Below are 24,473 nucleotides of genomic sequence, written 5' to 3' on the forward strand. Positions count from 1 at the left end.
GCTAAATGAATCCTGCTAAGCAGGCAGGAGCGAGGCTATCACTGTCAATATTGAGATTCCAGAACAGTTTGTATCACATCAGGACTCCTGCACCCACTTGAGTGTATGCTCCCAGCAACTGTAGAACAAGCTGCCCTGAAGAGCTTTTCCATGGGACAATAATTGCTACACGGATCTGTAGCTTAGAAAGGCCGATTTTATAGGATAGAGCTTTACAGGACTCAAGAATCAACAGCAAAAAAAGTTAAATCCAGGGATGCAATGCTTGGCCAGGGTACGTATGTTTGGGAGCCTTAATGCAGAAACACATTTCTAAGCCAGAAGATGGTATTATTAAGTAGAAGATGTCTAGTTGGTGCAGTTGTTCTACAGACTTTCTAAGTCTTACAGGCTTCCAGTGAGGACACTGCTAGGGAGTATGGAAACCCGAAGAGACAAAACTGGAAGAAGAAGCCAGTATCACTGAAATATTCACCGACTGCTGGACCAGCAGAGCACATGTGAGCTTCATAAGGCATCATGGGGTGTTCCTTTGGCCAAGGCATGCCCTATCCCAAGCACAGAGCTAAGTCCACACTATAGCCCTCAGCAACATACCAGTATTGTCATCTGACTGCCTGACCACACAAATCACAACAAACCCACCACTTAAAATGTGTTGAAAAAGCTCCTTAACAAAGACCAGGCCTGAGTGTCCACTGAAAGACTTCTACAACCTGGCAGATCCTTTACCAGATTGCACAAGAAATCCACTGGGTCTGCTTGACGGTTTCCTAAGATTTGGTTTGAAGAAAGTTTTGCTCTTGAATGTACAGGCTGGAATTCGCAACAGTCAGTGGTAGAGACAAAGGAAGAGATCAAACCACACACTGTTCCATACATAAACCCTTCTTCTTCCTCCTCATCTTTGGTCCCCACTCTTGATTAAATCACACAGGCTTAGAGTAATTTATTTTTAACAAATAAATGAATTCGGTCAGAACTGACAGCGTTTAGAGAAACAGCAAAAAGTGCAATAGCTCATTTCCCACAAAAGAAAAAAATAACCCCTAGAAGTTGAACAACATTCACCCCCGATTACTGAGAAATTATTTTACCAGCAATGTCACAGAGTTCTGCATCAGAGGCATTAGCAAGGGCTTCCTCCAGTTCCGGCTCCAGAGTCACACTTTCCAAAACAGGATCCATCGGCTTCTGCTTGGGAATCCAAGCTTTTCCTATAAATGCAAAATGAGGTCACTCTCGGTATAAGCTACAGCACCCAGTTCACAGCTACCCTTGCAGATGCATTTCCATGCTGTGAGATTTGAAAAGTAGAAAGAACAGAGGGGGTACAAGAGAAAAATCAGAGGAGAAACTGAATCCCTTTCCATCAGCTTGGTCTGAGTCCTGCTGCCATGCAAAGGGGGAGGCACCTGCCGACATGGGCAGCTGCAGAGCTCAGCCCTTCCAGCAGCACGGCACCCACGGAAACCCAGCAGCACATTGGATCATGGCTGTTCATAGCCCAGCACTCAGAAAGGCATGCACGGCCTGACCCTCACCTCTTTGAAAGCTGCACAAAAGAGGTGAAGATTTGCCAGCACTCAAGAGAAGCCTGTTCCAGCACTGTGCAGGATCAGTGCTGCCACCAAGATACCTCTTGCTGTTGTGCATGTTGGCAAGGCAGATGGCACATTAGTCAAAAGAGGGTGGAAAGGAGGTGGTGGAAAGCTCTGGGAGCAAGTAGAGACAGCACTTCAGTGAACATATGGGAGGCAAGGAGGAGCAGGCTTAGGGCAGCTGGTCTAGCTCAACCCTATTGCAAAGAGCATGCCAGATGGAGACCCTGTGCTTTATCTCTCTGGGCAGCAGAAGGCCACAAAACAGACCTATTCCCTGCAACTCAAAGGTGCAAATCCACAGGTCCAGCTGGTAATGCAAACTTGTCATCTTAGCTGCTTGCTCATGGCCTTTTCCTGAGGGGGTTGCCCCCATGGACAGGAGGCTGGAGCTTTAAACACAATGGGCTCCCTGCCAGCCCCCATCCCACTGCTCGTGGCAACCTCTGGACAAGCCACAACGCCTTCTCTGCTGGGGCTGGCTGCATCCCAGGAGGAATGGGGCACCAGACAGGGCTGATGATGGCCCTGCACAGCTGCTCCCAGCTCCTTGCTGCTCACGCTGCAATGGGCAGCAGATCCTTCTCGGAGGGAGAATGGGTGAGGTCTGGGATTTCTCAACACGGCATACACCTGTGACAGCCCAAAAGAAAAGAGAGAGGCTTGTGATGCTTTAAGACTCCACAGCAGGGAGCAGTCTGCTGGGTAAATCCAGCATTGCTGGGACAGCGGTAGGAGGGCTCTGGGAATATTTTGGAGCAGTCCCCTGCCCTAAAATAGTCCTGAATCACTGCAGAGATAGTGACTGCAAAAGGCCTGGCCTAGCATGCCAGCCAGGACTATTTTTGTCACCTCTCTGAAACCAGAGTCAGTGGCACCAAAAGGGAGAAACAATCCTGCTGCTCAGGGATATGCAGAAAGGGGCTAAATTTAGCCTCAAGGAAGAAGCAACTGCACCTCATGGTCCCCTGGGACAAAATGGAGGCTGCCATAAAGAGCCTTTTGCTCCTATCCTCTGCCTGCACGCCGCCACTCTGACAGAGAGAGCAGGAATCTGCCTCCTGAGACACAGCTGCTCTTGCAAAAATAGGCAGAGTGTCATGTGCCTGCACAGCCAGGCACCTTCTGGGTACTAAGCAGCAAAATGTCTGCCCTGGCTTGGTGTGGAGATCTGAAACCCCTGTCCCACCAGATGCATGGCTGGGCAAACTGTATGTACCTCCTGGTGGGTGCAACACCAGCAGGGAACAAGAGAAACAGAGCAAACTTAATTCTGCTGTCATGCAGTAACTCCTTCTGACACCTCAGTGACACCAGAATTTCTGGGGTTTAATTCTATTTTAATTTTAATTACCTAATTTCAGTCAATTTCTAAGTTTTAGAAAGTTTTGTATCTCAGTGGTGCTTTGTTACAAGATTGAACTTTAAATTAAACAGTGCATGCATGATGATGACAACGTATGACATTTTATGTCACAGTATGTCTGCACAGCCCAACTCCCACCCTGGCCAGCAGCATGGCCAGGGACAGCACCTCCCATGGCCAACTAGTAAATCACCCTCCAAACTGCAAATGTGGTGATTTATTTACAGCTTCATCACAGCTGTGAATATGTAATTTACCATCTCTGGCTCACAGTCAATGTAAGTAGTGTCTTCTCTCAACAGCGTGTTACAAATGAAAATACGTTTCATGCTTCTGAGATCACAACAGACTGAAGTATGATGCTGCAGACTCAAACTGCTTGAAATAACTCTGTCTCCTGCAAAACACTGCTTCTATCTTTTGGGCTCGCCAGGTGGGTAAGCAACACTGGACTGGGGCACATCTGAAAGGTATCAAACCAGTCTTCCTGATAGTACTCAATCTACTCATTTACCTCTCTCAAGGACTACTTTTTAAAATTTTTTTTAAATCTAAAAATACCGCCTCAGGTTTTATTAAATGAACAGATTTTACGCAAGCTCTTTTTAAGAGAGCCATGTTGGTCAGTAAGGAGGCACCTTTCAGAAAGACCCTCAGTTAGGAAACATGTTCATATGCTCATATTTTCATGCATTTTTTTTCCCCACTGGACAACCAGATCTTCTGCTGCAGGAGAATCACAGTTCAGAGGGAGACACAACAGCTGAGAGAAGTTACTGAGAAGTTCCTGGAATGCAGAGGCAGGGACTGACCAGACCATGTCCCTTGTCAGATGATATTTGGAGTTCTAATGGGAACAGGAAAGTCACTTGGATAATGAGTCATATACAAGGAGAACAGCAAAAGATGCCCGAAGGAGAAGAAAAGAAAAGAGGCAGAGAAAACCCCTATTCACAGGCCTCAGGGCCATGCAGAGCAGGAGTGCAGCAGCCACTGCAGGGTACGGTTCAGGAAGGCACAAACCAGCAACCTGCAGGAGACTGGGAAATAAGGCTGGAGTTGTCAAGAGATTATGAAAACTATATGGGAACTGCTGGGCCTCATCACAGCTGTGGAGAGCTGTGGAGTTTCTCTACGGTGAGAAGCTCACAGGGTCAAAATGGAGAGTGAAAGGCAACAGTGAAACATGGAGCTTAACATGAGGAGCTCACAGGAGAACAGGGCAAGGAGGAGCACGAGAGAACAGAAGATGATTTCTTTCCCAGAACCTGATACAGATGCAGTGGCATGGGGATGGGAGAAGGCTGCACCGTGGTACAACTTCTGCCCAGCATTTAACAACATATCAGGTGGTGCCCAAATCAGCCAGCACAGGGACCTCTTGGGCCCACCCCAGTTTGTCAGCCAGCCTGGGCTGGGGCTAGGCATCAGAGAGAGCAGATTCACCCCCCCAGTAGTTTTATCTACACAGATCAAACATAACCCTTCTGCTGTGCACCCTCTGTGCCTTCATTGTGATACACCCAGCATAGTGCAAAGGATGACCATACCTCTCTTTTCACCCGTGAAAGGAACCAAGTCTTCTCGGTCTTTAATGTCCTTTGCCTGCTTTTCTAGGTGGGCCATGAGTTCCTCCCTTTTGAAGGGGCCAGTTGGTGGCTTTTGTGTCTGGTCCCGCTGCCTGAGCCCTGCTGGCAACAGTGCATTCTAGACATGGAGGTGAGAAACACAGGTTATCTCTGCAGCCACAATCCCCATCCATCAAACACTCTCCCCTCTGCACTCCCCTCACTGCACCACTCTTCTTCCACAATGCTGGACAATTTGCTTCTCCTTGTGTCAAAGGTTACCTCCATCCAGCCCCACTGAGTCCCACATCATCCAAGACACGTGATACTCCTTCCCCCCTTCAGTTTCAAATGCTGCCCAGTAGATGTTTCTCTGCAACATCAGCTCCAGCCCTTTCTTTCTGGAAGCTCTCAGCCACCTTCTCCCCACTATATGAGTCTGTGCAAGTGCCCACACTGCTCCATGTGTCCCAACAAGAATCAGTTCAGTTAAATCTCATGATCTTTCACAGAGCAGATCAGAGAGTTGTGGTGGTCTCTTCTGCCTTTCAGGATCCATCACAAAACTACAGAGAGGGTCTCACAGAGAAGATCACTTGGTTGCAGAGCAAAACCCCTCCGAATCCCAGCTTTTTTTCAAGCTGCCTCCTTGCTACTCAGTCACGTAAGCCTCCACGGGAAGTTGGTTTGTGCTTGACACATATGGCACGTAAACACCTGCTTATATTTAAATATAGAACAGCCTTAATGCAGTAAGTAAGACTATTCCCAGATTTGACACTAAGCATGTTCTTTAAAGCTTTACTGGATGGAAGTCAACATTTACTTTTTAAGACATCCAAGGTGATGCTGAACAACACGCTTTGATTTTTCCATGCCTGCCTGATAAAAGCACTTCATTATAATTTATGTCTGTATCCGTGAAAAGCCTGGGAAGGAAAATTACTAACAGGAAGCAGTTAGAATCAGGCAACCCTGGAGGGCAAGAGAAGTGTGTGAATTGCACAAGCAGGGAGGCATAGGAGACAGCTTGCTTTCACAAACTTCATGTTGTGCAAAGCAACAATGCAATCTTCAAGCAGACTACACCTGCACTGACAGATGTCCATAATTATTTTACCTTTCTTCATCTTTCACAGAATGCTACCTCACCCCGTGTCTTCTGAGGTAGCTGTTATCAGCCCATCAGCCCATACACTTAATTCCAGGAGCCAGTTTGCCAGCTCTCAAATATTTTCCTGCATTACAATTAAAAATACTGATGATGCAATCTACAGCACCCATCGTTTACTCCAGAAACACCAACTGCATGTTGCAGGAACAATTTCTCACTTGGCAGTGCCCGAGCTCCTCGAGTAACATTGCCGTAAACCAGAGGCCAGCCAGTTGGCTCTGCACATCCCCTGCAACAGGGCAGTGCTGGCTCCAAAAACCTTTCAGCAGCTTGGCTCCAGCAGCCCCCATGTTTGCATATGTGCAGCTCCTGCTGATGCTAGGAGGTTGCTAAAAATAAACTGTCCCACTTTGCAAAACTCCGGGATTTGGATTTCTGCCTAAATGGATGAAAATACAGGCCATTTGAAGTTTGTTACAAAAAACTCAAACCCAAAACACCAAAAAAAACCCCAGAAAACCCTCAAACCAAGCAACCTGCAAAGCATTCCCTCCTAGGTGGCCTGCTCAGAAACAGAGATCCATTTTCCACAGGATTACTGCACTGCACCAGCCCTGGCTCATATTGCTGCTGCAAGTCACAGATGCTCATCACATTGGGAAAAGGGCAGGAAAACAGAAATAAAGATACACATGTAGACTGTGCTTCCAATGTCAAAAAATTCTTCTGTGTATCTGCATCCAGTCTCTTTCACTCTCACTCCAAGTACAGGCTCTGCAAAGGATCCCACTGAAATACAGATTACTAATGCAGCCCACTCCCCCACAATTACTAAGATTCACGACCTAACGTCTCAATTAAAAATTACTTACATCAGGATCCAGCTCTTCCAGTTCATTCTCTAACTTCCTGAGCTCCTCCTCTGTCAGAGCTCCAAGGATCTGATCTTCATCCAGGTCTCGGTATTTTTCTAGCTCCTTTCTGTAAGACATCTTAGAGCAGTCTTGTGGATCTCACTTTTATGCTGTAACAGAACCTGATATGAAAACAAGACGTGTTAACACCGAACACATGAAGCATGATGCTGCAGCCTGCCTGGCTGGGGAACCCTGAACACTCCAGAGTTGGAGATTTGTGCTTAAAGCACAGCTGATTTTAAAAGATTGCTCAGAGCCCCCCTTTCATATCCGACACACAGATAATCAATCACCCAGGGACGAGAGAGCGGCGCAGCTCCGGTAGCACATGGCCCCACCACGGATCTACGGGGCAGGACTGAGGAAGTTCTTGGTACAGGACCCTGGCTAGGGATGTCTTTCTGCAAGCAGTGCTAGATGTTAATGAAGCATCCTGGGCACTTATTTCTTTGAAGGACAATAAACCGTAAGTCATGAAGCATTCAGCTCTCACTCATGTCCTTACAAGCCCCCAATAACACCACCCGGCACATGGCACTCCAGATAACATTGTTACTGGAGGGGAAAACAGATTTGTAGCACCACTGAGTACCTCTGAGCCCTGAAACTTCCACGAGGCTACAGTGCATGGCACTTCTTCCTGTATTTTAAAGCTGCAAGGAGATCAGGAAGTATTATCCACTCAGGTTCAGGAGGCTGCCAGTTAAATGTGCTATTTAGTGATCCACCTTTCCTTGGACAGCACATGTTTGCACTGCTGCCAGCTAAGCAGCTGACCTGTGTGCTACTGCACGTTCTACACCAACCCTGCAAGAAGAGGAGTGAATGGTCGATCTGGATAATCCCTGCTGACCCCAAGGTTTGGCCCATGTCTCCTAATACAATGTGCCATACACAATCATATGCATGTAATGACCTCTGCAAGCAAAAAGACAGCAGAGAAAAAGGTTCAATGTGTTCAAAATATGCAGGTGGGTTAAAAGTACACTCAGCATAACACACAAAAGCATATCTAACTCTGCTCTTTTGCTGACAGTCTCCTTCTGCTCCACAGCACTGCCTGTACATTTATATTCTTTTGGCTCTGTTTTTGCAGAGAATACTGAGCCCTAGATAATTTAAAGTAACTTTTCTTAAAGTGTTGCTATTCTTTTAAGTGACATTTACATTAAAAATAACAGCAAGGCCTGTGTATTTGTTAGGGAGCCAAACATCTTTTGAGTTTCTATAAATGGTCTCTTTTCAGCTCCTGTGGAACATCAGAGCCCTACCCTGAATCACATCTTTCCAGCTTTGCTTGTCCCCTCCAGACAGATTATGCTCTTATGATCACTCTTCATTAGTGGAGAAGTTTCTTTATGCAAGTTACAACACAGCTGCTGTTCCAGATAGGAAAATTATCTTTAGCTTGGTCACAAAAGGGCACAGTAATGCACACATGCTTGCTCAACAGCAAGCCCTTAAATTTAGAAGCTGTCATCTTGTCAGACGTTTGGTTCCCCACTAGTGTGATGGCAATTCCTGCATCACTCACATTCCTGCCACTCGGCACTTAGGAAGCGCAAGGAGATGGTGCCTTCTTGATGGGAGAAACAGCCCCTGAAACTCCCTCAGTTTCTCTGGGAACTGAGAGGGTGAAAATCAGCTTTTCACTGGGCTGGTTTGCTCCAAGGAGCAGCCATCAGCCCGTGGGCACCGGAGCCAAGGGCAGCCAGGAGGGTGGATGGAAGCAGGAGCGGTGTGGCTCAGCGGGTCTGGCTGAGTGGGGGGAAGGAACCCCACACTCCCATGCTTCACCAGCACCCTGTAGCCCTCAGTGCAGGGCTCCCTGTGCTGAGAGGCTGGCAGGCAGCAGCCACACACCAGCCAGCCTACGAGCCATGTCCCGCAGCTCAGCCCCTGCAAGCCTGCCCTTCCTGCAGGCACAGAGAAGGGCACAGCCCTGCAGTTGCCCATGAACACTGAGGGAGGAGATCCTAGAATAGCAGCCTGGACTTGGATCTGGATATGTGCTGTGCTACTGCAGCCTTAGATAGCAGTGCATGAGCCACCACCAGCCTGGATTTCATATGCCATATGTAGTTTTGACCATTCTGCCATGGAAGGGGCTGGAGCTAGAAGCAAGCAGAAAGGCAGAGAATAACCCACCCCATTCCCTAAAATGTCTTAAAACACCCACACCTGCCACACACAGAGCAATATCTGTCTTGGCTACATGAGGACAACTATTCCCAGAGGCAGGCACAGACCTTTCCTAGGAATGCAGGCAAGACTGCAAGCAGGGGCCTGTCTGGGAGCAGAGTGCAGCCCCGCGGGGTGACCTTGTTGCCTCCCTCCAGAAGGGCAGAGATGTCAGCACCGAGAGGCAGGACAGACACGGGATGTCAGTGCACACAGGCAACGCTTCTGGAAAACGCCTCAGGTTTCAAAGCATCTTGCAGAGATATGAAGCCGAGGCTGCATATAGAAAAGGCCCTGAGGGCTGAAGACAGGTGCAGAGCCTGCTGAAACACAGCTGAAATCCCCGTGGAGAGAATTTAATTTGCTACGTACCCTAAAGAGAAGTGTCGGGGGGCACAGTGCCCTCCCAGGTTGCTGGTGCAGCCGGACGGTGCCGGCACCTCGCACATTTCCCACGGAGAGCACACTGAGAGGACTGCTCACGGAGAGGAGCAGCCTTGCCTGTGGCAGCAGGACATTCTGTACTGCTCTCCTGCCTGCAGAACCAGCCGTTCAGCTCCGTCTCCTCCTGCACAGCCGCCAGGACCAGTGTGTTCGCTGGCACTCCCTTATCTCCACATCCCAGGCCTCTTCTACCCTATCTTGCTAATGACTGCTGGGAGAAAAAGCAAACCAGCCCATCTGCTTTAAATGGAAGAGGGCTTTGAACTGCCAGTGATAAGAAAGCAGGTAAATTCTGCCTAAGTGAAATTGTTTTCATTTGTACAGAGTATTGGAACACCCACCACCACAAAACGGTTCTCCCTGACTTGTGCCAGAGTACAAGCATGGTTTAACACAGGTTCCACCTTCACCTCAGCTCAAACTAAACAACAAGATCCTTCAGCAGAACTTGAGTTCTCACTCTTTTTCATTAACCCTATCACACTTCATTCAGTCAGCTAAGGAAGCATCACAAAAGAATATAAGTGCAATATACACATACTGCACAGAACTGACACTGTTGCAACTTTAAGTCCTCAAAAAATTGAAATTCATATAGATTACAAAGATAGCAAGATATTAGGTCTCTTTGTTCAAAGTACTTGTCAGTCACACAGGAAGACAGCCCAAGCACTTGCATTTAATAAGTCTGAGCAGCACATAGGCTGGAATGCACAACAATCATTAAAACTACTAAAGGAGAAAAACTGAATTGGCTGGGAGATAATAAAAGGTCATCTACAGGAAAGACTGTTCTCACCATGAATATGGGAAAACAAAACCAAACCAAACAAAACATTGCTGATCATGAGGGGGATAGAACAGTTCCTTTCCAAAGGGCTCAAAAGTGCCGAGCAAACAAATGGATGCTGAAAATAAGTGAAAATGAAAAGCATCCTGTACAACACTGGAAATAATCCTTTCACAGTGCTTTGCACTGGTACAGCCCCCTGCAGCACCATGACCTTTTTGGGGTGCAGAAACCTGAGAGCAGCACTGACGTCTGCACAGGGAAGCAGTGGAAATCCATCCGGGAAAGCGGCCCATGTGGCCCACAGTTTCACCACCATCCGAGGGCAGGCATCAGTGCTTGGCTGTGCTCCTCAGGTGGACGAGCAGGGAGGGCAGGAGCAGGGCAGCAGTGGGCTCAGGCTACAGCAGGCTGCCGGGAAGGCTGTGGAGCAGCATCCGTGCTGCTGAGTGGAAGGGTCTGCTGGATTATCCCCCTGTGATCTCACAGCCCCAGGAAAAAGTGAGGAGAGGGAGAACTGGGTAAAGTGACAGGAACAGCAGCAAGACAAATTTCAAGAAAACACAAAAATGTCACAGTGGAAGCCACAGGTGCTGTGTTAGGCCTTCCGTGTGCGACACACCTGGCGCACGCTGTGCCGGGCAGCCCAGCGCCTCCCCGCACAACCTCCCGCATGTGCCAGCATGCCAGCAGCAGGACAGCACAGGACAGAAAGCACTTCCTTTCATCAAAACACAGGGAGAAAGAGCAACTAAGCTCAGCAGAGGTGTGGGGCTTTCCAGGAATAAATTCCATTACCAGCCCAGCCAGCCCTGGCTCCGGGGGTCTGGGCAGGCAGCACCGTGCCCAAAGCTTGGCATGTGGGAGGGTTTGGGGCATCCCTGGCCACCACCACACCCAGCAACCACCAGAGGCAGAGGACAGGAGTTCTGTGTACTCTGCCACACAACGAGAGCCATGTCCGAAAAAAATTAACATCCTCTCCCCAGACAGCCCATGAATCTACCACAAAACATTTTCTGTGCTCTGAAATGTGAAAGCAGAGCATGGGGCTTGGAGTCTGGGATAAGGAGGTAGCCAAGCATGACCAGCATAGCTATTGATGTTTCCTGAAAAAACTGCCAAGTTTGAAGACAGAAGTCTTTTCAGGATGAAAGCTGTATTTAAGGAGCAGTGAAGGCAGGAATTCATATCATGAGGGATGGCTTGAAAACTGTTCCTGTTTGACTCACACAGGGTTTTGATTTATGAGATTTTTTTTTACAGCTTCAGTATAAATCTGAGTCAAAGTTCAGAATTATTATTTTGCAGTATAAAAATAACAAACCAATATCAACCATTCCCCCTAGAGTTGCTACAATACTTTTTTTTCCTTTACTTGCAGCATAACTTAAAAGGTGTCTGGGGTGTTTTTTGATGGAGGAGCTATACATACCTCAAGTGACCATTTCCTACAAATTCAAGAGAAACCAGGTGCTTTCTGTGCATACACTTAAATCTCGGTGAGTCACGCAGGTGCAGATGAGAGGAACAAATAATCTCCAGCTTTTTTCTAAACAAAAACTGTGTTCTTATGTGGTCAGTCCTTATGTGGTGACAAACCTTAAAGCTAGTAGTGAACCTTAATGAAATCTCACGCAGGACTCAGACCCTTGTTTCTTGGGAAGCTGCACACGTGTGCAAAGGGTCTGTCAGCCTAGAGATCTTCTCTGGCTGACAGCCAGGAAATGAGGGAGAGCTGGGGCACTTGCACAGTGGTCTAAGGCCAGGTGGGGTTACCAGAAGCACTCAGCAAAGGGGTAGCTGTTACACATGTAGTGCTGGAGCAGGCATGGTGGGGATGTAGAGAAGAAGAAGTTTTCAAACCCTGAGCTTGCATCCCAACATAATTGGGTGCTGATGACTCCATGGGCAACTCTGCTTTTTGAGTCACTGGGTAACCAAGACATAACCAGCTCCCTGCAGTTTCAAGAACTGACCAACAAATTATGGCCAGATCCAGCAGCAATGAAGGGAAAGATGCACATCAGCTCCTACTGAGACCACATCTAAAAATGTGATCTATGTGAATTGTGCAAAACCCAGTAGGAAATCAGAGCAGAGGAGGAGTTGGATCCATCCCCAGTGTCATCACACAGCAACACACAGCAGAACTCTTCACTGGTGGGTGCTTGTGACCACGATTCACCCTGCCCACGAGGGCAGTCAGTGCAGCTGTGCTGGTACAGGTGTGTCTCCTCCCAGCACACAGGTACCAACATCACACCTCAGCCCCACAGTCCCTTCTCTCACAGACACTACCAGAGCCCAGTAGTGGCTTTGCAAGTGACTACATGCCCTGCACTTGGGGTACAGAGCCTCAAAAGTTTACTCCACTTCAAATGTACATTGTTCTTCTTAAAATTAAAGGAAGATAAATCTCTAAGACCAGTCCCTTAAGGTAATGGCCTCCTGCACATTTCTGTAGACTCCTTTTCAAGCAGATCTCATTTTCTAGTCAGAGAGGAAAGCATCATTTTAACAAGCCATTAACACACACCCAGGCTTCAGCACCAAGTACTGTTGGCCTGCCTGGACCCTGCATCACCGCCTTGAATGTACAAGATGATGAAAACTCTAGTTAAAGCTACAAAAGACTTTCTATAGACTCTGCCCTGGGCTTGGAGTCCAAGCTGCATTAGAAAGTGTCTAGCCAGGAGATCCACATGGGAGACCCAAAGGGGACCCTCTGCTTAGCACCACTGAGATGCAGATGGATGCTGCATGCAATTTGATTTCCTCTAGTAGAAGACAGGTCTTTCTAAGCTGAACAAGCAAAAGGAATTTGATTTATTCAGCCTGGAGAGAGGAAGGCTGCAGAGGAACCCAACTGCAGTCAGTCACATTCTGCCTAAAGGGAAATTATTTTTAAAGAAGAAAAAACACAAATTCATGTTCCTGGATGAGGAGAGTGGACAGAGTAAAGAGAGGGGATGCTCCAGATGGTGAGAAGCTCTGCCATGTCAGATGTAGAAAGCAGAGCACACAACTCTCATTGCTCCAAGCAAGTCAGCCATCAACAAGAAAGACTGAGGTACTCTCAGCCTCTCTGCAAGAGGCTCATTTTTAAGGAAATCCAACAACCGATCTGCTGTCCCCTTCAGGGAACTGAAATTTCTCCAAGGAAGATCTAGGCTTCCTCCCAACAAGCAGCTGTTAATCTAAGACATCCTGAAATTCATATTTGAATGAAACATCTGGAAGAAAGAATTTTGGGTCTATCAAAGCACATGACTTGTGACTCTTGCAGTGACATACCAGCCATGCAGAACATGTAACACTATCTGCAGCTACCGTCACCACCCAACCCCTGCAGCAGTAAAGTTCAATAGGCCATGGGCAAGACTTTCTGATGATGCAGCTTCACTCCCATGGATATCCTCATGTCAGAGCTGACATTCCCATCCTTGACAGCTCCACAGCAAACACCTTGTTGTCTGAGGTCATGCACACACTAGGGAAGGCTCCTTGCACTCAAGCTGTAACCTGTCCCTTTATCCACTAGTGCTGAGGAAAGTCTCACACTGCTTGCACTCTCCTCAATCTTCTCAGCTCACCCAACTCCTAACCCAATATCCAGAAACTCCTGTATCTCCTGGCTCTCCTCTTGTCAATAGCCCTGCAGCCTGCAAGACACACAGCTCAATACTGGTGCTCACCGAGTGGTCTCTCATCAGCAAATAGCCTGGATGTTTGGTGACCAGGCCAAGATCTAACAAAGCACAAACACAAAGCATCCCAGCTGTATCCCCCCCACTTCACATATTTTTAAGACACACACTTGTAAACACAGTTATGTGTTCTCCTATTTGGGGTGAGGTTGTCTCATGCACCTGGCACGCACTGAGTTGCTTAATTACTAATCCCTGTGAAAAACATGCGGGCACACTTGAGTCATTAGTGACACTCTGCACTCAGTTCCTGCTCTGTAACTTGAACCCTTCCACTTGGAAGTTTCACAGCCACCACAGTCTCCTCTGGAAAGTGATCCTGGGTATCTTTCCTGAGTTTCTCTTAGCCCTCAGATGGACACCTCTGTTTCTGTGGAACACTCTGGTTTTGCATTGTGAACATTGGAGCAGAAAAGCTCCTGTCCTGCACGGAGCAGTGCCTCAGATCCTCAGGCAGGCAATGGCCATGTCCTGTGAAAGAGCCGTGCCAGAGCCAAAGCACAGAGTGCTGTTAGTAACACATGAATGCCTGCACATCCCAAGCCCACCCTGCTGCTAGTGTGGCTGAAGCACAGGGAATGGCAGGGAACTGCCCCACCAAGGTGCAGCTAATCAGTCCCAGACAGGCTGATGCTTAATTAACACCAAAGCCAAATGGGCACTGTTCCAGCAGCAGTGAGTATGCAACGTACAATGTGCACCAAACCTGAACGAGGCATTAACAGAGGAGAGACCCTCACACCATTATGCAAGGCCTGCAGAAGCAAAGAAACCAGCTCCAGCTGGGAGAGCTACCAAGCTGCACAGAGCCTGCATGGGCGAGAGCACCACTGCAACCTTGCTTCCAAGCTTTCCCCAGGCTGCTCCCAAGTCAGAGCGCCCTGGGATGTACAGACTTTGGTCTGACCCAGGATAACCTTTGTTGTGTGTTTATCTCATTCACCATGAACAAGTGGTAAGAATTCCCTCCCAGGAGGGTGATGCAGCTCTAAGGCAAGGCTTCAGGAAGAGGGGGATCTCCATCTTTGGGGATTTGCAGACACAGGCTATATGAAGCCAGAACCTCTCTATCTGAGGAGGGGTCTGCTGGGAGCTGGGGATGGGCTGGAGAGCCACAGAGCCTCCCATGGTGCTGCCTCCACGTGCCCAAGAACATGGGGCCATTTAGCACCACGGAGTCACAGAACACAACTTTCTGTCCTGTTTCTCCCAAGAGCCTGGTAATTTTATCAAGTGAAGACATTTTGTCTACAGGTCTCTGCCTGATCAGAGGAGTGAGTCTTCCTAGCCCATGATGTACAAATGACTGTCAGCTATTGAGGAAAAAAATCAGAAGGAAGATCACAGTTTCCTTCCCCCTAGCTGTGCTTTCACAAAAACTTCACACACCTGAAAAACAGTGAAGCAGCACACAGAAAAGCACAACAATTCACCTGCAAATACTACATTTAGTAGCACATTGCTCTGGGGAATAGGAGCTACACATCTGGCAACAGAGGACTGGTGCTTCTTACAAAGAGTTAATTCAGGATCTTTTGTAAAGATAAATCAAATGGTCCTTTGGGTGAATGAAAGTGACACTTGAGCAAAGAAAATCAGTAATGAGATAGACCAGACTGTTTCCATATCTGTTTGGCTTTCCCAAATACAGTAAGGGGGTGGGGGGGAAGCAACATATTTCCAATATTATGCAAAACCACAGTATCTGGAGAAAAGGCAGCAGACCATCACAGCTGAGAAGTGTGTGAAGAACAAGATGAGTCAGGCTGGGAAACAATGCAGTGCTGAAGGAGGAGTGGGGGAAGAGCCCTAACAGGGGGAAAACAGAGACTTTGAAATGAGAAGCAGTGAGCCTGTGATGCAGTGCGCTGGTTGGAATACCCAGCTATGTGTACATTAGGGCAACAGGTACAGACGCTGTCAGGAGGCAGCACTGCAAAAGGAATTTGGTTTTGGGCACTGCAGTGTGAGCAAGATAGTGCTTGGCTTCCATGTTGTAGCCCAGCTCCTCCTTTCAAGAGGGCAAAAGAGCTCGCTACTATAACCAGAAGCGGGGGTTCCATGCCCAAAAAGCTTGTCCAGTATTTGCTCTGAGAAAAGGTGCCACCTCTCAGCACAAATTTGGACGAGAAACAAGGAAGTCACTCTTTACTGCTGCATGATCTGGCAGGTCACACATAAGAAAGGGATTTTTAAAAAAAAATCAAAACACTTAAAAACAACTTCAGTCACATGGCTGAACACCCTTGTTGGGCTCAAAGCCCAACATCCAAGGAAAGATGTAAAGCAAGTAGAAAGGACCTCCACATAAGGGGAGAGCAGCTGGCTCTGAAGGGAGGCAGAGGGCTATGGATTCTGCCCAACAAACCATCCATGACTATTTAAAAAGCAGAGGGCAACAGATGAGCACAGAGTGAGGGCAGAAGCTGTGTCCATCTGAGTAAAGAAAGGTTATCTTTAGGAAAGGCAATGCTTTTCAAGGCAGTGACTATTTCAAGCTGGAGAAAGTAGGGCCAAGGCAAATACAACAAACGACCCCAAGGAACCTTCCCCCCTGCGAATTTCCACTTTTCCCTTACAAAAGCAACACAGCTTTCTAGCGATTCATTGTGTGGAAAACCATCCCTTAGAAGAGCTCCCTGGATTACAAGCGCAAGCAAAAAGAGTAAAGAACTCTCGGTGCCCTCTGCAACCCGATCAGCGCCGTGCAGAGCCCTCTCCCACCGTGCCAGCACTCCCGATCCCCGCCTGGATTTGCCGCGGACACGCGTGAGCGCCGCCGGCTTCCTGCCATCCATCCGCCCATCCGTCCATCCCAGCGCCTCCGCCGCGGGCCTCCGCCCGCCCGCCCTCCCGCCCGCGGGGGCACGGCCGCTCCGAGCCCCGGACACCGCCTGCCCGAGCCCGGGGATCCCCGGCAGCCGCAGCGCCCGCCGCCGGCTCCGCGCATCCCGGCTCCGCGCTCCCACCTGCGGGCACGGCTCCCGGCAGGCAGGCAGGCAGGCAAGTGTGCTGGCAGGCAGGCAGGCAGGCACGGCGACCCAGCGCCCAAGCCTTTCCCTTTCCTGCGCTGCCCGGACCGCAGCGGCGCCCGCTATTTCTGTCGAGCCGGGGACTCCTGGTGCCGGCCAAATGTTGTGCCCCGATACGGGCCGGGCCCGCCGCCCCTTCTCTCGCTTACCGCACCCGCGCGCCGCGCCGAGCCGAGCGGAGCCGAGCCGAGCCGTGCCGTGCCGTGCCGAGCCGTGCCGAGCCCGGGCGGCTCGTCCTGGCCGCGCCGGCTGCGCCGCTGCCGGGGGCGGGGGTCCGGCCCGGCCGCGGCCCCGGCCCGGCCGTCACTCAGCGGGGGCCGGCCCCGCCACCCCTCCCGGCCCAGAACAGCTGCGCCCGGCGCGGCCGGCCCTTACCCTCCGCCGCAATCGGGATGGCAAGCGCGCTTCGTCCATCCCCGGGGCAGCTGCGGGGCGCTGCGGAGGGTGGCAGCAAGAGCAGCATTTGTTTCCAGAGGGTCTTTCATGCTTTTTAACGAGTCAGACACGCTGGAGTTTGTCTTTCGTCCCGTGGCAACGTCCTTCATTCGGAGTGCCGAGCCAGATGCTTCGGCAAACTGCCTTTTTGGGAAGCCCCACAAGATATACACTCATCTTCTCGGGGATCCAGGACACTGTAAAGCACCCTGAGACTGCGGCTGGAAAAACTACTCCTTCCCGGGAGGAGTGGTGCAGCACTGGGACAGGGGCAGCAGGGAGGCCTCAAGGCTCAGCCAGACCGAGTCGTGGCCACTCAGGCTGCATGGCCCCACTACCAGCACTGATGGGGACCTGTAGCTGCAGTCATGGGCACTTTACAAAAGCTACTTCCCCACAAATGCTACCTGTATCAATGCACCCACTAATCCCGTGCCTTACTTTATTCCCTGTCAGCTTGCCCCACACACCCAGTGACAGCCACTAGAGCTGCTCCAAGTCTGCAGTCAGCCCAGGAGAGCCATCTTCCAGTCTTGTGGTATCAAGTTTTAACATTGCTGCCAAATCTCCTTTCCCCTATGTCATCTTTGAGTCACTTCAAAGCCCCATGGATTTGCCCTTTAATGATTTTTTACCAAATCTCCCACAAAGTGTCAGCCCCAAGCTCTTCCTTAGCTCTGCTGTCTGGTCTCCACCAGCAGCCACAAGCCAAGAGTGGAGAGGTTTACCAGAGGTGGCCAGTCCATGTGAATGCTTCTCCAGCCCCACACGTCCCAGACCTAGTGATGACCTTCATCTGAAAATGTCCCCAGTTGCCTCGAGTTAGTACTTGCCTTTTTTTTTTTTTCTATGACCTGCCTGTCACTGACATTCCATGTCCTGTGGCATTTGAAGGAAGATCTGCAGTTAGCTCTGAAAATGCTGCTCCCAGCTAGGACAAAGGAAGGATACAAAGGGGGGCTGTGCCAAGCACTGGACCCAGTGCATGTCTCATTGAGGTGAGCAGGCCCAAGTCACTGGCATCATCCCGGCTGCTGGCAGGAGAGAATAGGGTGTTTAGAACCACCCAGTTCACCCAAATGCCTGTTTGTCCAGGCTAAAGAAGCCTGACAGGCACAAGATCAGGCAAACCTGGATGCCAGTTTCCCTGCCACCTGTTTACCAAGTGCCCTCCTCCAGGGTGTACAAGCCGGGAGAAACTCAGAAGTGATCCACTGGCACCAGTGAGCTTCCCGACGTGCCCACATTGGTTTTGCACTCAGAGATACATTTGATCCACTTTTTCATTAATCCCAGCTGGCTGCTGTCAGATGTAGCTTTGTGGGCACCAGAACCTCATCTGAGGTGTCTTGGTCCCCTTAGACTGCCCTCACCTGTCTCCATCGGGCAAGATACGGATCGAGCTTCTCAGCACATTTGTTTTCAGTGCATCAGGGGTAGATCTTTCTTAGCAGTTTGCTGTGACACACTGAGGTAAGGAATGCTGCTGCAGGTAACGTACACTGCAGCACTTTTCACAAGACACCAAGTTTCACTAACCCAACCACACCAGGGCTCTCAAGGAAGTGGATTGGCATGCTTGAAGCATGTCCACTCAGGCCCCGGGCTCCTCTTGCCCTAGCCAAGCTCTAACTTCACAGAGCAGCACAATTCTCCTGTTTAAGAATTCCAGTCCAACTTGAAAGCATCAGCAAAGAGCAAAAGAACACAAAAGGGAGCTTTCAGGCTTTATGAAGGTTTAAAGTGATGTTTTTTTCATGGCATGATTTTCCTTCCCTTTTCTCGTCTAACACAGACAGCACCTGAGAATCCAGGCTCTCAGTTAAATTAAACATAACTAATTATTAGGTTTGCCTGATGCAAAACTGTGAGGACAAAGGATGAGTGAGGTGAAAACACAGAGACAAGAGATCTTTGCTACAAAAGTCTTCCCAAATGGGGAAAGAGTAGTCCAGGATTGGAAACCCTAGGGATAGGAATTCATTTTGAGATGGCAAAGAAGGTTCGCATGTTTCTCTGACAAAACAAGAGTTCCTTAGAATGAGCTGGAGTGAACACAGTGGGAGATGAAAACAGGTAAACTCAAACTTTGTCAACTGAACAAAATATAGCTGAGATTGAATAAACAGAAAAGAGGAGGTTTGCAAGTGTCTACTGTTCACAGCCTTGGGAAAGTAAGAGACCTGCTTTGTTTGTTTTAGTTATTACAGCATCATCTGTTTTCTCTAGCTAATCAAGGATCATTTTTCATTTTTTAAAATTCACAATGATCCACAAAACATGTTTAACAAAGCTGCATTCCCTTTTTCTGGTTGCAAAGTTGGGGTGAGGTCCCAAGAACTAGACATTACAAATCCACATTCCAAGGGATGATCAGCTGGGCTTCTGCACATACATCCTACATCATTTTGGCATTTATAGTGAAACTGGAGTTCCAGTGCATTCCCTGGCTGTGCCCCTTTCTTCCTGCAACTAAAGCCTTGTTTTATCTACACATAAAAAGACTTATCAGGGAAAACTTTCTAAATTGTTCTCCTCCTTAGCCTTCTTCCATCCAGACAAACTGCAAATTCTACTATTTAAACCAGACTTTCTAGATGTTGTTGCTTTCATCTGGATTCTCTGTGATTAATCCACATCTTTCCTGGAGGACAGTGCCCAGAACTGCATGGAGGGTTCCAGTGGAAGCCTTTCTAATAGCTGTCAGAATGGAAAGTAACTCCACCACCTCTTGATTTAGACACTGGCTGTGGATGCAGCCCTAGTGAAGCACCATGCATTCATGAAAGCAGAAAAAACATTCACAACCAGCTGCAACACTGACTGCTGAAAAACTGAAGAACCATGCAGCATTCTGTGTGTATCAACACTTTCCACAGAGCAGGCATGTCTAGTACCTCCTGGGGACAGCAGACTAATTATTATGCTATTTCATGTCTTGGAAACTCTGCAATCTGGAACTGTTCAATACTGTGTATGCCCAACATGCTCTGCATGTTTTTCAAAGCAGAGCATGAAATGTGTCAAAGAGCACTAGCAGGTCAATTAGCAAATGTCTGACAGGATCTTACATGGGGTAAGAGAGCAACACTACAAGCAGGTGTAAAATCATGGTTCTGCACAAGGAGAGAGCAGTACCTGTACTGTAATGGATTAGTAGTGGAACTGCTGAAGGCAGGGGTGGTACTGTATCCTGGGAATGAAGATAGAGAGACACATCAGTGCAGCCCCTCTGGATACAGCATATGAACGGAATGCAGAGTGTCATAACTTTGGGTTGGGTGTACGCGCTGTGCATGCACAAAACAATTCACCATGTGAACAGCAGTGCCCAAGGGTTTGCTGATCAGTTAGACTGCAGTCTGTTTTACCAACACACAAAGCAGCCCCTGGGAACTCCAGCACTGAGATGCGCAAATGCATGGGACTGTAGGACTGTGTCCTTGCTTCTGACCTGGGCTTTTTAGCCACCAACAACCAAGGAAAGGGTAAGGCATATTTCAGAAGTGGCAGACAAGTTTGGAAACCATCTTCGGTCTCCTGAACATCTGCCAGGATCTGCCCTCTAATACTACAAGTGAAGAGTCACAAACTCTGCCTCATCAGTACAGAGCTGCAAATAAACTTCTGACAAAGAGTAGATCCTCAAGCCTTAACGGACGCAAATATAGCCCAGGTATTTCTCATGAAACTAAAATAGTTCCAGCAAAATGCTCTATTGCCATAAAAATGGCTTGTAGCCATTAGACTTCACAATTGCAAAGGTGAGATATGGTCTTACATAGGAAATCTCTCTTCAGGAGCTCAGGGGAGCGCTTCTTATTCTACTGTCCTACATCATTGAAATTTTCCAACTCAGAACTCATCCTAAACAGAGGGAAATTTGCATTCAAGTTTATCTTACAGTAACTCATCACCACATGGTTTCCTCCACTTGCATTCTTCACCTTCTGCCATGGCAGCTGAAGAAGTTGATTAATATAGAAAACTAATTACTATCTTCATTGTTAATACTACCTCTCTGAAGTACACTTAGAAGTCTCCCTCAGCACACTTAAATATGGAGAGGACCATGTTAAGTAGCAATTTGCATTAGAGTAGCAGTTTGCTGGTTCATCACTGCCCCGTAAGGGCTCTGCTACACCCAGCATACATCCAGACAGAGAGACATGCACCAGACTTCCCAGAGGACTCCTTGCAGACCTTCTCCAGACCACCACCAGAATTAGACTAAGGGACTGCAAATATAAGTCCTACATGCTGAAACAGCTTGGTTGCTCAGACTATTTGCATGCATTTTCTCTCTCCCACCCTACTATTACACATGCACGGCACCTTTCAGTCTTGTTTCCCTTTCTGTCCAGTCTCCGTACTTCTGCAAACAGCATCATAGCAGAATTTCTTAGCTTGGCTTGCGTCCTACTAGAAATACTACACAGCTGTGCACAGCAGAAAAAATCCCATTGCTGGCATTCCTCGTATAAAGCTTTAATATTGTGTTTAACAATCTCGAGGGACAAGCAAATTTAAATTGAGACAGCAGACTATGAAATATAACCATGTCTACACCTCCTCTAAATATTTCTAAGGCCAAAAATAAAGCAGGTTCTAAAGTAGGCTGAAAATACTGTGTTCCAAGGCCTTGAAGCATCTGCATGCTTATAGGACACTACTTTCTCCTTCCCTAGGGAGCAGAAGTCCTCTGAAGAGTCTCAGAAGCATACATGAAAACAAGCTATCAAAAAATGAGGGAAAGGAATGCTTTGAATTTAGCAGCTGGTCAGAGAGGTGGGGTGAGGAGGGGAGCAGAGAATTCAGGGAAGTGGTATCACTGCTAAAGAACAGCAAACAGAGCAGTAAGTACACAAAGTGAACAGCTGTCTGTGAATGTTCCACCCCACAAATGCAGTATGCCAAACAAGGCACTATTCAAAGCTTACCAAGTTAAGGAAAAAGGAAAAACTCAACAATAATGCATGTCTCTGACAATAAATTCAGAAATAAAAAACACTTGTTAAAGGAAGGACTACCCTGTAATGACTGAGTAATAGCTATGAGATAAAAATCCCTCCAAAATTAGAATGATCACAAGAACAAAACTGAACATTGTTTTATTGATAAATAACTTTTAAAATAATTTAACTCAAATATTCTAGCATTACAATGGTAAACAACGTGAAAATTTTCAGAAAGTCAACTGAAGTCAACAGAATCCAAACTTGTTAAACAAACACAGATTTTTCAATTTTATCCCCATTATGTCTTCAAGGCCATGTAGTAGTTATACTTCTCTTCAAAGCCTGTTACTGATTTTATTGCTAAGCTGCTACATTGCAGAAGTGATGATTAATCACCCTTTGAAAATTCCACAAGACTTTGAGACACAAAATCATGAATCCATGTATCAATATGTGGAAGAGATGTGTCCACAAGAAAAGTCACTATTTTTCGATCCCAAGAGTTAGTGCTGTCATTAACTGCCTGTATCTGTGCCACAAAAGGTTTCTTCTCTACCAGATTCCGAAACACTATTGATGCCTCTTCTGACCACTGCTGGTTTTTCACTCCTAGAACAAACATAAAGCAAAACAGGTCATTTATAGACTAGAACAATCTAAGTTTAAAAGAAGTGGTGTGAGTTTAAATACTTGAGAAAACAGTTTTTAAAGTGCTAATGCATGCAACTTAAATCTAGAAAAAACACACAAGCTCACTCATCTCCCACACAAACAAACTTAATTATTACATTTATTTTTTCTTGAAGTTTAAAGATAATGCTAGGTTTGCAGAAGTGAAAGGCAGATGCACTGACTCACTAAGGAATTCAGAGAATATTAGCTGCCTTGCATGACCAGGGCTTATCAGGAACCATGACAAAAAGGAAACTAAAGATCCTTGCAAAACAAACTTCCTTTGTTTTCAGCCTGAGAGTGCTGACATTACTTGTCCCATTGGCCTTGCTTTAGATTTTCATCTCAAAGCAGCATCAGTTACTAAAACACCTGCCAAACCTTTAAGTCCCAAACAAGACATATAGGGGGCAGAAACAAATAGAAATTATGCCTAAATGCCTCACAACTGCTCTTACTTTTTTCAGAGTAGTATTCCACAAAGTCAAGTCTGCTGGAACCTAAACAGGTTTTTGAATATGGCTGCAATCCACCTAGAAATAAGTGGCTCCTGCAGACTTGGGATTCAGTTGCCCAGACCACTGCTGGCGTACGGCATCTAGACACACGGGCTCAAATATCATGGTGGAATACCCAAAAGCCACTTGATGGATAACAGAAGCAGAACAGCAAAATGACAATACTTTGCTTTTATTATTAGCAGCAGCTTGCCACTGACAGGACAACACAGGAACACAGTTGCCTGCAGATTCCAAAAGGAATGAAAAGTCAATAGTTAATCAACACTTAAGGAAGAGTAATTATTGGTAGGAAAGCATTATGCAAATGGGAAAGCAAGTGGGATTTTACAAGGAAACAGATTAGCGACTAAGAGGCATGAGACACAAAAACAGAGAAAAAAGTGGAAGAATAGCAGGACAATAGTTACTGATCTTCCAGGCTTAGCTGGCCTGCTTTGACAATATGAAGAATCTCAGAGGCAATTTAGCTAGCTACTTGGGAGACTCAGTGAAGCAGGAAAAGTGGATGACTTGCAGGCTTGCGGGGCTGGATCCTCCAGAAGACAGACACAGCCAGAAATCAGCCACATCACAGCACTGCATGCCGAGGACCCCAGCCTGTCGGCAGCACATCCACCACAGATCACTAGTTTAAAACAAACCCCAAGGTCACACTGAGGCTATGCAGGAAAGCAAATCCACAGAAGGCACAGGACACTAACTCTGTCACCTGTCACTTCCAACAAGTATATTCTGTGACTGAAATCTAGAGCAGTGCTGACCAAACAGCATCAGCAAGCAGCAGCTGACTAAGACGAGATATATGCATCCCAAGACAACACAGAAATGAAGGAAAAATTTTGAAATGAAAGAAAATACAGCAAGGAGAGATCAATTTTTATTTTTGAAATTCTCTCAGATGCATGTACACTCTCTATGTGCCATATTCTCAAGGAAATTTTCTTATGTAAGCTTATTGAAAGCCCCATCCCCTCATGGAGTTCTTTGTTTGAGAAAACCAATATATTTCAGGCAACTCTGCATTCCAAATAAGCACTGGAATTACAATAGGGTCAAGATATATATATATATAAAATCCTCTAGAAATTCAACATCTAGGTTCCTAACTTTATGTAAATTATGATAATCAGAACATTAGGTCCTTAACAACAGTCACATCATAAC

The 24,473-nt window shown here is 47.4% G+C and overlaps 2 protein-coding genes across 12 annotated transcripts in view; both read right to left on the bottom strand.

Annotated features, from left to right (window-relative positions):
* Positions 1-17,221, bottom strand: part of TMOD1 (tropomodulin 1) — a 25,842-nt gene extending 8,621 nt beyond the window's left edge. For 3 of the 8 annotated variants that reach the window (XM_054652332.2, XM_054652337.2, XM_054652335.2), the window contains exons 1-4: positions 9,120-9,314; positions 6,522-6,685; positions 4,518-4,674; positions 1,098-1,217 (exon numbers count right to left, since the gene is read on the bottom strand). In XM_054652332.2, coding sequence (XP_054508307.1) covers positions 1,098-1,217; positions 4,518-4,674; positions 6,522-6,641 — 397 coding nt within the window. In that variant the 5' untranslated portion in view covers positions 6,642-6,685; positions 9,120-9,314. Of the gene's footprint in view, positions 1-1,097; positions 1,218-4,517; positions 4,675-6,521; positions 6,686-7,158; positions 7,183-9,119; positions 9,318-16,660; positions 16,813-16,872; positions 17,033-17,098 lie in introns of those variants that run through there. The other 5 variants (XM_077171582.1, XM_077171581.1, XM_054652333.2 and 2 more) reach the window with 5 other exon arrangements.
* A 5,032-nt stretch (positions 17,222-22,253) lies between these two features.
* The window catches only part of TDRD7 (tudor domain containing 7), a 47,652-nt gene continuing 45,432 nt past the window's right edge, over positions 22,254-24,473 (bottom strand). For all 4 annotated transcript variants that reach the window (XM_077171478.1, XM_077171476.1, XM_077171477.1 and 1 more), the window contains exon 17: positions 22,254-22,725. In XM_077171478.1, coding sequence (XP_077027593.1) covers positions 22,505-22,725 — 221 coding nt within the window. In that variant the 3' untranslated portion in view covers positions 22,254-22,504. The remainder of the gene's footprint in view (positions 22,726-24,473) is intronic.

The sequence above is a fragment of the Agelaius phoeniceus genome, chromosome Z (assembly GCF_051311805.1).
Source record: "Agelaius phoeniceus isolate bAgePho1 chromosome Z, bAgePho1.hap1, whole genome shotgun sequence".
Lineage (NCBI taxonomy): Eukaryota > Metazoa > Chordata > Aves > Passeriformes > Icteridae > Agelaius > Agelaius phoeniceus.